Source organism: Haliaeetus albicilla, chromosome 2 (assembly GCF_947461875.1).
Source record: "Haliaeetus albicilla chromosome 2, bHalAlb1.1, whole genome shotgun sequence".
NCBI classification, from domain to species: domain Eukaryota; kingdom Metazoa; phylum Chordata; class Aves; order Accipitriformes; family Accipitridae; genus Haliaeetus; species Haliaeetus albicilla.
Genome location: NC_091484.1, coordinates 26,913,329 through 26,929,171, shown reverse-complemented (window position 1 = coordinate 26,929,171; position 15,843 = coordinate 26,913,329). Strand labels below are relative to the sequence as shown.

At 43.5% G+C, this 15,843-nt stretch overlaps 1 protein-coding gene across 2 annotated transcripts; it reads right to left on the bottom strand.

The window, feature by feature from the left end:
* Nucleotides 1–1,859: 1,859 nt before the first annotated feature.
* PDIA4 (protein disulfide isomerase family A member 4) lies at nt 1,860–15,641 on the bottom strand. 2 transcript variants are annotated; one of them, XM_069811828.1, is made up of 10 exons: nt 15,280–15,641; nt 9,571–9,742; nt 7,622–7,827; nt 6,823–6,961; nt 6,089–6,294; nt 5,251–5,409; nt 3,947–4,098; nt 3,389–3,548; nt 3,070–3,303; nt 1,860–2,524 (listed from the first exon to the last, which is right to left on the bottom strand). In XM_069811828.1, exons 1-10 carry the CDS (start codon nt 15,386–15,388, stop codon nt 2,109–2,111), a joined length of 1,953 nt encoding a protein of 650 aa, XP_069667929.1. In that variant the 5' UTR covers nt 15,389–15,641; the 3' UTR covers nt 1,860–2,108. The 2 variants fall into 2 exon arrangements, with proteins under 2 accessions (XP_069667929.1, XP_069667935.1); XM_069811834.1 differs by having other exon boundaries at nt 3,389–3,545; nt 15,280–15,640.
* Between the last annotated feature and the right edge of the window lie 202 nt (nt 15,642–15,843).

Below are 15,843 nucleotides of genomic sequence, written 5' to 3'. Positions count from 1 at the left end.
CTTAGGTATAGAAACTGAACTATGTTTAAGAACTGGTTTAAAAAGTCTGTGCCTGCTTCTTTGAAGAACTGAATTGATCTTAACCAGCAGACAGGACAGAACTTGCTACTTGGCTTATGTATACTTTATAAAGCCGAAAAAAGTCACCTCTAACATAAGCTCATGCTCAGCTAAGTCTGATCTTGGTCCAGTTGCCTGCACAAGACATTTATCACAGATCATGGCCTTTGAAGGCTCTGCAGAAAAGCTGCAAACAGAAATGGCAAATGATGGGAAGATAATGCACTTAGTAAGAGTCTTGTAGGTGAAATACTGCCTAAGCTTAACAGATATCTGTACGTTTAAGGACAGTGGAGACAAAGCCCTCTAATACGAAAGGAGGAGATTGACAGTGCCAGGGCCTGAAGTGAATGATCACACTGCTTTAACACAAAGCAGCAATGGAGATCTGATCCTGAAGAGTTGCTTAGCACTTCCCAGCTTTTGCTGATAAACAACAGGAGCTGAATAGCATTCAAGCACACCCCAACACTCCATGGAGATTTAATACTGTCCCCTTCATTCATAATCTGCTTGTGAGCTTTGTTCATTACCTTCAGCTAAATTGATATTTAAGAGAAAGCCTTCATGCAGTCTCATACACTTCTGCAAGAATAATTCAATAGTCATGCTTTGCTGTGTAGGTTGCTAACAGTCAGCGAGGAACTGTTAAGGCAGCAGGGACACATGTGCCCTCAACAGGGATGCAAAGTGCAGTAGGAAAGGATAAGGATTATGCACCCCCTTGCAGGCCCTTTTGGGTCCTTGGACTATACTTTAATAGCTACCTCCTGGACTTGGGTTTATCCTTGCTACACAGAAGACTGCATCTCCCCAGAAGAAAAAATATTGGGTGGTGGTTTTAGATTTGCACACCCTCCAAAAAGTTGAAAACTAATGCAACAAGGAAATACTGAAGGAAGACTGATGACATTGGTCTTTTGCAAGACAGAAAACAGTGCTGCTAGGAGAGAAGCACTACCCACAAAATGAAGTATGTATCAAAACTGCCTCAGTGACACTCCAAGTTGAACACACTGTAGCATCACAGCTCTGAGAAGGGGCAGACAGTGCTTCTGGAGTATATGAGCCTGCCATCCTGACATGGCCCGTAAATTTATGGGCGTATCTAAACTAGGACATTCAAGATCAAAATCCACTTTTAAATGCACATACTCCCAAGTGGAGCACAGAGTAGATGCTATTATCCTTTATACCTGCAGTAGCTGCCACAGGAATAAAGTCCATCAGAATGTCTGTTTGCTTTCCCAAGGATGAATCACTACCAAACCTTCCTCTCTGAAAAAGGAAAGGAGATAGTAACACACAGATCCAATACCAGAATCCAAGCATTACCACCCACTAGATCCTCTTTCTGCCACACTCCAATTACTCCAAAACATACTTGGGAAGACTAAGATATAAATGGGTCAAATATGGACTAGTAAAAAGAGACGTAAATTAGAAAAACTTGCTATTTTAGCATCACCCTCTCTACAGAGGGGCACAAAGCAAAAGCAAACAGGTCTAGAGCACATAGTAAATCACTGTGTCTTATCCCAGTTGGACTGAATAATTTGTCCACACTTTAGAAAACCTCCATTCTTACCCTCAGCAATGAATACAGTGATACAGTCACATGAATAGGTATACAGAAACATAACAGAAGAGAGACTGGCTCAAAACACTGCTCCCCCCAGTAACCATACCAACAAATAAGACAGAGAAATCTGTTTGGCAGAGGGATCTGGTTCTCTTTTTGGTAGTATCTTTTAACTTAAAAAAATAGCTGCATTGGAGTCAAATAATCAAGCTCAAGATAGTCACAAAAAATAAAGGATGTATTTTTCTCCAAAGATCAAAACCATAACTAATGTAAGACATTCATATCAGAGAAGTTCAGTGTCCAGAAAAACTCTTCTGCCATATAAAAAAAAGATACTGCAATTGCTTTACTGCTCAAGAATTTCCTTGCCCAAACTGCTTAATTCTTCTTTCATGAAGTTTTGTCAGTAACTTGTTTTTAACTACAATGTACAAACAATTTTTCTTCACAACCCTCATTTTATCTAAAGCTCTTCTTTTGTTCTGGAGAGTTTTGTCGCATGCTCCTCTATAAATTTGCTCAACTGCTCTAAATCTCTGTCCCCGCCTTCAAATTTAATAGGGTTGTTCTTCTTGTCCCTCGGAGCAAAGTAGATAGTGGGGAATCCCTCCACTTTGTAGTGGTCACTTGTCACATCGTTGGCAGTAGCATCCATCTTGGCTATGACCAGATTTTTCTCATTCTTGTATTTTTTGCCTAGCTCAGTATACACTGGTTCTAGTTTCTTGCAGTGTCCACACCATGGGGCATAGAACTCTATGAGAACATCATTCTTTGTATCCATTACTATGGTATCAAAAGTTTTACCCACTACCACTTTCACAGGCCCTTTGTTATTTTTTGGCACTGGCTGGGACTTCACAATAGGCTTCAGTTTTCCTAGAAGGAAGCACACACCACTGTTAGAATACAGTAAGAGCAGTCCTTAAAATCTCCCCCAAGAAAGGGCAGAAGTACATCCTCCCACCAGGTAAAAGCATTGCACCAGTAAATGAAATTACTTCTGCATGAAACATAGGCTAGTTTGCTGGTGACCTTTCAGCACAGTAACCTTGTGAAATATGGGCAACAATTTGTTCCGCAATTCCCTAGAACCTTTCTCCCTCTTTTTATGGCTCTCCATCCACAATGTATTAGACAGCAATTTATTACACTAGTCCCAAATATGAATGATCAGCTCACACTTCAAAGCTGCAAGAACATCTTAGGCTTGCCAAACACCCTCAGTTTTAGAATATAGCTAGATGCCACAGCATAGTCCAAGCAACGAAGTTAATGAAAAGAGGCAAGAAACATCCAAAAGCTTTAAGCCAGAGCACTGTAATGTTGCACGTATGACTTTGTTGTAGCCATTGCCTCAGGAAAAACTCTTGGAAGGGGAAATAAAGCAAGTGGCTTAGAGAACCCTATTTTAGAATCTGTACCTTTTTTGAATGCCAGCACAAATTGCCTGAGTACATCAGAGTCAAACTCTTCTGGCTCCATGGCATATTTTTTGCCACCTTCATCCAGAATGGCAACATTGACATCCTCTCCACTCTCAAGCAGGCCCAAATCTTTTATTTCAGAAGAATAATCTTCCTCATCAGAAACAGCAAACACGTATTCAGGGAAGTCTTTGGCCACTTCCAGGACTTTGCCTCTCCAGTACTGCGTAGCTGAAAAACCGTAACACAATGCAATTAGTAATTTCTAGGCTTGCTTCCTCCCAAAGTGGAGGAATGGTAATCTTAGCGAACTTACCAACACGATAGTCAAAACTAAAGTCTACAGAATAATAGACAACCACTAGAGGACGTTTAGCGTATCTTTTAGCATCATTGGAAGGCTTGCGATGACCAACTAGAGGCAAAGTATGCTTTAGCACATGCTCTTTAATCTCTGATCCACCTGCAGAGTCCTGCTTAAAAAAATTGGGAAAAAAGCTCAGACACATGGATTCAAGTGGCATTGCTGTTACACTACTGAAAACTAATATTCATGCATGCATGAATAAAGAAGAGGGTCATGTTATAAACAATGCTGTCACCATATTCTTCAAATCCTTGAGCACTAAAGATAATTTAGTACTCTACCTTTAAACTGAATATTGTAATGGTAAATTATTATTTGAATACATAACCTCTGGGTTAATTTCATAACACTTTCTCAAACAAACGAATACAATTTCAGGGGACAAACAGGTTGCCTCAAATATCTAGTGGAGTACTTCCAACAGGAATATGCTAACTGCTCATATAAACAAAGAAAGAGAACATTCAATCCACACACAAACTTTCTAGCTTTGGATCAGCTACTCACTTTAAGATCCAAAACATGCATCTTGGGCTCGTGCTTTGACTGAAATTTCTCTGGCTGCATGACAACCACTTTTCCTGGAGATGCTTTCAGTAGTTTTGCAATCTCGTTGCTGAAGGTGTGATGGAACTTGTAATCTTCTCTTAAACCATTAGCTGAAAAATTAAGGTTAGGGAGAAGGAAAAGTCATCAAGAAGTGAACTGACAGCCTCTGACTGAAATCTTGAGACTGCGCTGCAAGGAAACTCTCTTCCCATTCTCAATGGGACATGGAACAACCCAGAGTCTTGGGGAACAGCTCTTATCCAGGGGTGAGAAGCATGTGGAAATACATACAATTTGAGTAGCACTATTTGAATGCTGTTCAATAACCCTTCTACTTGATGAGTTATTCTACATATTCAAAAACCTTGAACTGCATCCAAAACATGTACAGTGAAACAGCTATTTGTTTATCAGTCTCCTACCTCTTGGATTCCCCTCAAATAACAGAAAGTAGCACTGGAAAGGAACCCACAAGGTCACCTAGTCAATCTATTTTCTTTGGGGCAGCCTGGGAAACAGTTCTGTATCTTGCTATGCTGCAGCAACCAAGTCAGCTCCTCATCTAGCTATAAATGACGTCAGCCCCAGAAGCAGGCATAGCCAGGGGGAAAAAGAATTGCCCGCACTGCTCTCAAGGCTCTGGCAGAAACCAAGAGTGGCTGCAAGTTCTCTGATCATGTGAGACACAGTGACTGATTAAAGGGACTGAGCACTTCAAGTGCTTAGCCTCTTCTGTGTGGTAGCAAATATCATTAACAAGACCGTCAATGTGTCACATCAAAGGGCTTTTTAAGAATAAACATCGCCAGGAATGGTCTAAACTGATCCAGAGGTGGATGATGATTCTTTCTCCAGGCCCCCCTCACTAAACAAGTTTGGCAAAGCCCAGCCTCTGGAACTGTCAGAGATGAAACAAGCAATAGCAGATGGCAAAGCTAGCAAGGCTTTAAGCCAAGAAGTTGTGATTTGTTCCTCAGCTAGGAATTTTCCCTCCTCTCTAGTTCACATGTTTTTAGGGACACAATACCAAGAGGAGGTATCTCCTCTGACTGGCTGATACTTTAGTTATAGCCTCAAAATCTGGTGTGAACTCTTTTCTTGAGTACGAGTGGAAGATCACCCTTCAATCTCCTTCCTCTTATTCGTCTCCAACCTCCCCCCACTGAACTAAGAGCAGAAATAAAGGATCTCTCCATGCCCAAAGTCCTGGGCAGAATATCAACAAAACATACCTTTCTTTAATATTTTAAAACATTCTTTACCTGCTTCCTGATAGAGCTGATAGGCTTTGTCATTCTCTCCACTAAAGACACCAATGATAATGACATCATCCCCATCTCTCAGAAATTCCTGTACCTGCTTGGTAGCCTGAATCTGTTTGGATGGAGGACCAGCCTGTTCAATCATGTAGTCAACAATACCTGTGAGACAAACCCACACCCAAAAAGTTTAGAACATTTATTGAACTGAAAGGTTCAGGCATTCCCTCTACAACATTGTTTAATACCACATTTCCTGTGGACACCTTTCTTTCTGTGCAGCCCTCCCACAATAACTTAAAGATCAAATCAGCAAGACCTCAGTCCAAGTTTTTAAGTTGCAGTTCTGGCTATTCTCTTTCAAGTTGGTTTCAGAAGAGGTGACCAAGCATGAGTTCCATGGATATCAGCTGATCTTTCAAGTCTCTCTCCTTTCTGAAATTCTAGACCCTACCCTGTCCCCTGACCCTGCTATGAGCCAAAGTTCTACTTGGATAGTCTTAAGACTTCTTTCTTACTAAAACCTAATATTGAGCACTTTGCCAGCCCTTATGGTGCATTCCAGTGCAATTAAAGGCTGCCCATTTACTCATACTGCCACTGCTTCACCATGTGTATTTAACTTGCTTTATATTAAAAGGAGCTTATAGTACCACCATAAGATGTTATAAAGATTAGAGACAAATTTATACTGCTGGCCCATGTAGGTACGAGAGCACAGTTTTTCAGGTTTCCCCAACTACCATTGCTATGATGTTAACAAGTCTGCAAATCCTATAGATACGTCAAAACATTTGTGGTCAAGCCCTCAGAAAATAAGAAAAAGCAGAAGTTGCAGTACCGTATTTTTCCCGTGGACCATTGTAGTCATAAGGTTTGCCCTTGCGGAATATTTTCAGAGTTGGGTAGCCAGTAACATCAAACTTCTTTGCAAGCTCAGTTTCAGCAGTAGCATCAACTTTAGCCAGGGGAATAGGAGGTGTGCGCTTGCTGAGCTCTTGGGCAGCCTTCTCGTATTCTGGAGCAAGCCTTTTGCAGTGTCCACACCTAGGGAAGGAGAGGGGAGGGCAGTTTTTACAAGCCATGAGTCCTGCAAGGTACCTTCTACCTCTGAAGTGGAGGAGTTAAGTCTTCCAGAATGCAGAAAGTAGAAATGGGGTTATTCAATATACAAAGGACAATTCAGTCTAGGAAGACTTGCCTCTCCAACCTGAAGCTAGACTCTGTCTGGCCCCACATTACTATAGGTAGTTTCATTTTTAGAGGCGATATTTAAACTAAGGATCAGCCTCCTTTGGTTTTCAGTACCTCCCAACGTGTTCCCAAATTAGTAAATAAGGAGAATCTTCAGTGAAGTTTTGGAGACCACCCCTTGCTGAGACACAGATCCAGTCTAGTCTTCAAGTGATTTGTAATGCAATCCTAGGTCCAGATTAGAACTAAGGTACACCAGAGCTACACACCCCCACACAAGGCAAGCCTCTTTGAAAGAGGCATAACAACAGAAAACAGGTCACCAAGCATTTTTCAGGCCAGCTGTACTAGGATAGTACAGGCGACTGCCTTCTTGCTTACCATGGGGCATAGAACTCCACCAGGATTATGTCAGCACCATTCACAATGTCGTCAAAATTATCCTGGGTCAATACCAGCGTAGCATCTGGTGGAGGGGTCCAACTGGGGTCTGAAACCTCCTTGACTTTGGCCACAATTGCTGAAATACAGTTCAATAGCCCAATTAGCAAGTTTGCATTATCATACCACGGCATAATCGAATGCAAGAGTTGGCATCAAGAATTTAAAGTCAGAGTGGCACGCATGGTCTTGGACCAAAGCTTACACAAGAACACTTTCAAAGGGCAAATCAAGCTCCTTTATGCTTTACTTCATTGTTGATATTGCCAAGGTCTTCTCTTCACCCCATAGAGCATCTTACTTATGCAGAGCACAGATCTGTACTTTGCAGCACTGTAGCACATGAATTCCATCTCAAAACAGACAGAAAAGGTAGTTTTTCCCCTCTGACTGAAGTTGGACACATTCATTAAGCCAAAAAAAGTGGTTTTATATACAATCATTGTATAGTTCAGATGTTTCTTATTAGCTGATCCTTCAACAAGCACGAGACTACCTCCTCTTCTAGTCAAGTCATACTTCTAGAAACCTTCCATCGGTAACAGCACTACCCACTACCTGCAAAATCGTCCTCTAGCATTCAGCCAATTGAGAAGACAAGCAACATTTCAGCCTTCATGATATTATTCTGCTTAAAATAAAGTAACTTGATGAAGTCCTTCAAAATAGTCACATTAAGAAGCAAGACCATATACTACTTTTGCTTTCTTACAGGCAATTCCAAAGGACTGGCACTTACCATCTTCCGTCCGAGAACCATCATAGTCAACAGTTTGGCCTTTTTTCAGGATTTTGATGGTTGGGTAGCCACTGACATCAAAACGACTTGCTAGTGAAGTGGCTGCAGTAGCATCTATTTTGGCAACTGGAATAGGAGGGTCATTTTCCTTCAGAGTTTTGGCTATCTTTTCATATTCAGGAGCAAACTGCTTGCAATGCCCACACCTGTCAGAGGAAGACATAAGTAGATACATAAATGCACGACAGACCCATAGGGGTATTTTGCTACTCTGCATTTCCAGGATGCCTTCTGACAGATGTTCACAACATCAACATAAAGATGTTTGTCTTGCTATGTTTTCAGATAATGGAGAGACAGAATAACTGTAGCTAATGTGCTCTTTGTTCAAATCCCAACTTTTTTTTTTATTTTCATTCAACAGGCAAAACATTTCCATATGTGTTTTACAAAGCCATTGTAAAAAAAATTAACAATTGCTTTTACAACAAAATTGCAAACCTCGTACTATGCCTCTCCTTCCTCCCTGCCACCCCCAAATATGGTCTCTGTTCAAACTTCAGCTTCTCCCTAATCTAGGTTCAACTTCTCTACCTAGCACCCTAAATTGAACTAAAGAGGAAAATGAACCATTATTTAAGTTGGCCTAATGAAATCTCACACCACCACACTATCACAGAACCTGCTCTCTCTCTGGCCACACCAGAGCTCTTTGGGAAGAGCAGAGGCTCCTACTGCAAAAGCTGGCATGTCAGAGGATATAAGCATAAGAAAAGCTGAATATAGCTTGACAAGCTGAAGACAAACCCAGGAAAATGAAGAAAACAAGAGGCAATGTAGTGTATAGCAGATAGTCTGTACTCTTTAGCCTCTCAACTGGCAGGAGAGGGAGTAGAAAAAAAAGAGAAGAGGTGTTGTCTCCAATGACCACACATCCCTCTGCTCAGATAAATTAAGCTTCATGTTCAGTTTTCATGCAGGCAAACTACAGCTGCAGAAATATTACCTACAGCCAAGGAGGGATGGGATAAGAGTGGCACTAGTTAAAATGCAACTCCACCTCAAGCAAGATTGTATTCCCCCCTCTATTAAAAGACTAGAAAAGGACAAATAAGTCATCTTTATATAACTAAGCCACAAAGAAAAAGAGGTTCTGACTGCAACACTAACTCAACAACTTGACTGCAAATATATTCTACTCTTGTTTTCCCCCACTAACCATCCCTATTATTTTTGTCCACAAGAATGCAAGAGAAGATACACTCTGGACAAAATTCTTTGTCTCAGTTATATGCAAGTAAATCCATTGTAGCTCCCCTGAGCACACTAGTATTACTGCGTACCCTGGTATGCCAGCAGAATTATCATGATCAGGTAGATGTATAAGGCACTGTTTAAATTGATAATACGAACGAGCTATGTCCTTACACCACAACCCTCTGGCAAGGACAGAGATTTGAACTTGACAAGGAAAACCTTGTAGCAATTCCCCTACTAGGGAAGTCTCCTCCATCTAGACGAGGAAGTGCACAAGTTCTCAGTGGGTCAGTACAAGGACACAATAGCAGGCTGTGAGACCATACTGCATGACTTTTCTGGGCCTCACTAGGACCATTTCTGTTGCCTCACAGGCACAGAGCAGGGATGGAACCAGGGCTATGGTTCCCTTGGCATGGGATCCCTCAGCATGACCCACATCTGTGGGGAAAGAGCAGGCTGTTGTCCATCACGTGGTACAGGGGCAGGGAAAAGGGTACCTCCACACCACCAGAACTGTCTCCTACCCTGGACTATGGCAGAGTCCAGTGCTTCTCCTGCAGGCAAGCTACTCCTATGTCATCTTTAAAATTGCAACCTAAGTTCATTTTTTAGGAGTGTGTCCTGTCAGACAAGCTCCCGACAGCCACTCCATCCTGCACCTAAGGTGGTACTGCAGGCTGTGAACCCACCATGGTGCATAGAACTCCAACAGCACAGTGTCCTTGTCCGCAGTAAAGGTGTCAAAGTTTGCATCATTCAAGACTAATACACCATTTTCTTCTTTAACTTCAGAATCATCATCATCATCATCATCGTCATCATCATCATCACTGTCATTGTCAGCTTCTTTTGTAACAGGTTCTGGAAAAGTAAAAGTGAAATATGGATTAGATTGTGTCAAGTTGAACATTAAAATAACATTACCAGGTTAAAGTTGTATTAAGTATATCCTGGGGTTAAAAAAGTATCAACACTGCTTAGTTCCTGCTCCAGATACAATGACGGCTACCTCAGTATGCTAAGAGCTTGGACTCAGGTGTTTGACCATTTAATTTTTGTCCACACTACTGAAATATTTGTATTGTTAGCTGGCGTAAAGTGTCAACATTTATTTTGCCCTTCAGGGCAAGCTAACAAAATGGACACAACAATTAATGCATACAGACCTATGTGAGAGTCACTACCAAGGTATGTTATGTTTGGTATCTTGTTGAAATGTGGGAAGTGAGACACGTTTTGTTGGGCAAGAAGGGCACACAGATGATACCTGAATTCAAACAGAAGCCCTCAATAATGCAGCAAACCAGCTGTCCTTCAAGTGCAGCAACTTGCTGCTGGAAAAATTAGGTGTCTTGTACCAAAAAAACAGATGTTATCTGTCCTCAATGCTTCCCTTGTACCCTTACTCACTACACCTGTAACACAACAACTACTATGCCTGTCCGAATGTCTAAAACAGACAGGCTTGCTATAAACTCAAATGCTATCATTTCGCTAATACCTAGGTGGTTTAGAGGCAGCACTTCAAAATTATGCTTCTGTTCCTGACTGTTCAATCCCACCCCTGCCACCTCAATATATCTTGCTTTCAGTTACAGTGATGTTTCAGGTCTGCAATTCACTGAAGAGGCTTTCCATTCATAGGAGCATCATTCTGCTCTGGATCAGCAACAGACTGCAGAGCGAGTGTAAAATCAAATAAGTGACTGTCACAGAAGTCTCATGAAAACCCACTCCTATGCACTTGGCAGATGCAAGGTACTCTTCTAAAATAAATGGAGTAAAAACTTCTTTCAAAGAACTTTTGGGGAGCCCTTTGATTTAAGGAGACCAAAACCACTGGTCCAGAACAGGCATTTCAAGGAGAAAGCAGATTTGCTAAATTACCTAATCAAAGTCAGCACATGAAATTTGAAGCCAGGACATTTCAACTGGTTCAATCTTTGTTGGCTTGGGATTTGAGATGCTTTCTTTCATATTTGATCTTTCACATGTTCCTTTAAACTTTTTTTAAATTGCTATCATCTGAGGCAAACAGACCTTCCCAAATTACTTTAAAGGAATTTCAGTCACAGAACAAGTAACGAAAATACCTCATCCCAAATGATAAAGGTGCAACAATGATGCTAAGGCCCCTTCTACCACTGGGAGTCCCAGGATTGGGGGCGGGGGGGGGGGGGGGGGGCGGAATTAAGGTTTCTTGTTCAAAACTATTCTCTATTTAACTTTAATTGGCTTTTCACTAAGCTAACAGGAGTTACCGCAGTAGGACAGCAAATCGTATACCTGTAAGTTACTTACTCAGGACAAGAATTCTGACAATACTCTGATTTCACCTGGAATTTGAAAGTTAATAATGACAAATATGTAGTATCCAGGTACGAAAAAGTAAAAAACCCAAACCTCACTATTATCAGACCAACTGCAGACCATAGGAACAAGCTCACAGTAGACAAAATGATGCCATTAAATTGTAATAGGTATTTTTCTGTTAGAAGAAGGTATTAAAAAAATAAGCCTATATGCTCTTAGAAAACAGTATGTCCTCCTGGAGAAAAAGCATTAATTTTAATTAGAACCCAACTTTACACACCACCAAAATATTAAAGCTTCTGACAAGGGGACAGATCACAGGAGATCATTTATCACACAACAGTAGTCACCTGGATTAAGTTTCTTCAACAATTACTACTGTTTCATCTGATCTACAAAGCAGCTAAAAGCACTATTTGCAAGTGGACAATGCCTCCTGTGTTGCTGCCTCTGAGCACTTGCAGTGAAAGGGCTGAACTGTCAAACTCCCTTGAAGTGAATCTATGGCAGTCATGTACCTACAGGACTGCCCTGGTGAAAAAGCTAGTTTTCAGGGAATTTCAGCAGTCAAAACTTCTGCTCACATGCGTGCCCAGCAGTTTTGAGGGCTATGTTTCACTGCAGGGCATTCATGGTTGGTCTGTACCTGAATTGCCAGCAAGTTGCACAATGCCCATTTCTCTTCCAAGCAAATCACTTCAGACTTGATTTTTCCTGACAGAAAGGAATTTGAGCAAAACTAGCTGACCAGTTCTGCTGATGCATCTCTGAAACTAACCACCAGGTTAGGACTCTCATTCCTGCTTACTATGCTAACTACCCATCCCCAACAGAGAAAAAGACCACTGCAGCTACTGTGGCAAAGGCTCATGGTGTAGAAAGCTGAGAACAAAGCACCACTTACAAAAACATCCTGCACAAGTGGGAAATGTTACCATTAGATCTAACATCGATCACTGAAATAATTTTGTATCTTTCCCTGCAAGTGTCTGTATAGCCTGCCAACATAAAACTCCTTGACAATGATACATTGTCGGGGCATTATACACATCCACTTCCTCCTTCTTCCTCCACCTCAGAGACCAAAGCAGCACAGTAGCACACACAGCAGGACACCAGCTTCTCCCAATTGGCTTAAGGAGGGCATGCATTTCCCCCCTCCCCAAAAAGTTAACCCATAAATTGGTCCTTAAGAGTGCATATCAACCTCTGTTTCCAGCTTCACCAATACCTAGGGTTATCATAGCTACCCCTAAGGTCCCCTTTAGTGTTGGGACTGTAAGACCTGCTTCAAGGACCTGACCAAGTGTGGGAGAAGTAAGCAGGACTTTTTTTCATTAAGAACAAGAAACTTTCCTCTGCATTAACAATTTACAATTTAAAGAGAACAGATACAGAATGAGTCTAACTGTGACACCTGAAATGGCCGAAGTAGCTAATAAGTATTTGCTTAAGACAGCTCATGAAAATAAAATAGCTGCACCCAAACCTGAAGTGTCTTTGTTTCTTAAAGCTAGTTGCAAAGCAGGTGGACAAACAAACAAGTGACAGCTGTGGCTAAAACCTGCCCTCCAGTAAAATATGGACTACTCCCTTTTACTCCAACAAAGCATTTCCACAAATTGCAATGCATTACTACACACATCAAAAACCATGATGAAGATGGCACTCATTTTAAGGCTTCAGGTACATGATGCTGGCTGGCAGGTCTTCTTCAGGATGACAGCTACTCTAACCAAAATTAATTCTTACAGTAACTTCACTGAACTTGAACATCTACACTAACTTCAGCATTTATTGGAAGTCTGGCCTAGTAACTTTTTCTTAAGTGGGGTGATTCCCGTATGAAAAAGCTGTATCCAGACATTAATGACTTCAGGATTCTGCCTGAAAGTTTCCTTTTGAGGAGGGCACTGCATTGTCTGTTCCCCCACTGGATGAGCTCAGTTTTCAGAAACTCAGAAGTCAAGACTCATGATATGTTGCCAGGGCATTCAAAAGCCTTTTTATGAAAGCAGTCTTCCTTGATCTTTTCTGTAGTGGATCCTCTACAGGATCCCTCCTTTTCCTTCACCAGGATGCAATGGTCATGATCTAGGCTAACCTTGCCATTGCTCACAGCCCTAGTCAAACTTCACTTCCAAAACCATACAGTGGAACAAGCCTGGTTTAATCTGAATTTTTCATCTCCTGAACACTGATTTTATATAAAGTTACTTGCTTGTTGCAAAGTAAATTTATTCCACTTCATACAGGTCTGCATTTCAAAGGCAAAAATGGAAATCCCTAACTACATGCATTTTTAAAGCAAAGGCTTTGTAAAGCCTGGTTCATGATTTATATACAATTTTGTGATACACAATAGAAAATGGAAAATGACTTGAGTTGTTGTCCTGGTTTCAGCTGAGCTAGAGTTAATTGTCTTCCTAGTAGCTGGTATAGTGCTACATTTTTGAGTTAGGTATGAGAAGAATGTTGACAACACACTGATGTTTTCAGTTGTTGCTAAGTAGTATTTAGACTAAGTCAAGGATTTCTCAGCTTCTCATGCTCAGCCAGCAAGAAGGCTGGAGGGGCACAAGAAGTTGGGAGGGGACACAGCCAGGGCAGCTGACCCCAACTGGCCAGAGGGGTGTGACATCATGTCCAGTATATAAACTGGGGGTAGTCGGGGTGGGGGGGAATTGTGACTCAGGGACTAACTGGGCCCAACTCTCTCCCCCATCGCGGGGGGGGGAGGGGGGGCGGTGGTGGTGGTGAGTGAGAGGCTGCATGGTGCTTAGTTGCTGGCTGGGGTTAAACCACGACAATTGTGCAACAGATTAGTGTTCAACCTGTACGCAGGAGGAAATAGTTCCATCCCTGTGCATCTGTGATCCCGAGAACTCATATAATGAGAACAGCACCCATCGGAAATACTGATGAGACCCTGGCCCACAAGAAGCTGAACTACTGCTGTCAGCTACAGGACCCAGGCTTCACTGTAACATCACAGGTGTTACTTCATCCTTTGAAGGTAGTAGGGGAAAACAGTACTAGGCTTTGTTACATGCTACAAAGCAATGATAACCAACTTTTCTAGCTAAAAGCAGAGAAACAGACATAATACAGAATCTTGCTGTGAAGCTTTTTTTTTTTAATTCTAAGCTGAAATATGTGTATCTGCTTACTGCAGATGCTATGTCCTATAAAAAAAGAAAAATCTCTTGATCCTTATCCTACAGATCATACAGTTGGTCACACAGATAAGATTCCCAACATAAAATACATTTCTTCATGTTTCGGTGCCTGTTCACTGAGCAAGAATTTGCAAGACAGGAGTTCAGGAGGTCATCCATAATCCCGTCTCCCTGAATGCCCTCCAATACTTAACATACAGCAGTGTTAATGTAGGAAATATGAAAGATGTAGGATTTCTCAAAATCCATGTGAAAGATGCTTAAAACCAAAAAAGAAGCACCTTCAAATGCCTGCCTCCTACATACAGGCGCTAAACTTAGTAAGTCAGACCAGCTTCGTTTCAGCCTCTTTTGGAAAGGAGAAGACAGGCATCAGTTAAATTCAAAGACAATGGGAAGAAACGCCAAGAAACCAGCAACACGCAGCCTTCCTTCTGGGAAAAGAATAAACAATCAGTTCGAAACAGACGGAATACACAGGTGCCCCGAATTAAGGGCTAAGGAAAAGAGCGCTCCGTCAGATAATAAAATTGCAAATTTACTGGTAATTCAGAAGTCGGTAATTGCCGACACGACTAATTGCTAGCTTTTAATTCCGCGATTAGAAGAGGCGATGCTGACCTGCCGCACGGCAAAGGAGAAGCGAACAGCCTTCCGCCAGGCACGCTCTCCGAGACACCGGCGCCTTCACGGAGCGGGAACAGCTCCGTGCCTCCGCCGCCTCAGCCCACGGGCCTGCGGGGAGCAGCCGGCCGCGCACCGGCGCCTCGCGGCGGGGGGGGGGGGGGGGGGGCGCAGGCCGCGCACCGGCGGCCGAGGCACCCACGCGCCCAACGGTCGACGCCGCCGGCCCGCTCCCCACCTCGCCCGCGCGCAGCCCGCCCCCTGCCCCCTGCACTCACTCACCTCCGTCGTCGTCGTCGTCCTCCTCCTCGGCCGCCACGCCCCGCGCCAGGAGGGCGATCTGGGCCAGCCCCAGCAGCAGCACCAGCACCCACAGCCCTCTCGGCCTCATCCCGCCGCTCCTCAGCCCGGTCCGCCCCGCTCCGGCCCGCCGTGCCCCCTGCCTGGCTGCCGCCCTGCGACGCGGTGCGGCGCTGCCGCCGATCGCCTCGCGCGCCCCTCCGAAGCGGCTCCGCCGCGCAAGGCCAGTGCGCGCGCCACGAACGGCTCGAGAGCGGCGTCCCCGGCGCCCCCACCCAGCAGCCGCAACCCCTTCGCCGCGGCGGGAGACGAGCGCGACGGACCGAAGCGGAGAGCGCACACCCCTCCGTGCGCAAAATTAGACGCCTGCTCTGAGGTGCCTCTCCCCCATTGGCTGCCGGGGCTCCACCAACCGCCGGCTGCCACGCGCTTCAGGCGCAGCCGCCCTGGGAGCGGGGGGGGGGGGAGAGGTGGCGAGGCGCAAGGGAGGCGGGGCTCCCGCCCCCAAGGGCGAGAAGCCACATCGCCCTTCGGGATTGGCGGGCT

What these genes read in the sequence shown, in the direction of transcription:
- PDIA4 (XM_069811828.1), bottom strand. Translation starts at nt 15,388, where the DNA reads ATGAGGCCGAGAGGGCTGTGGGTGCTGGTGCTGCTGCTGGGGCTGGCC. An exon ending in TGGTTCTCGGACGGAAGATG is followed by an intron (nt 6,962 to 7,621) that starts GTAAGTGCCAGT and finishes ACTGTATTTCAG; the next exon opens with CAATTGTGGCCAAAGTCAAG. An exon ending in TGCATGTTTTGGATCTTAAA is followed by an intron (nt 3,549 to 3,946) that starts GTGAGTAGCTGA and finishes AATTTTTTTAAG; the next exon opens with CAGGACTCTGCAGGTGGATC.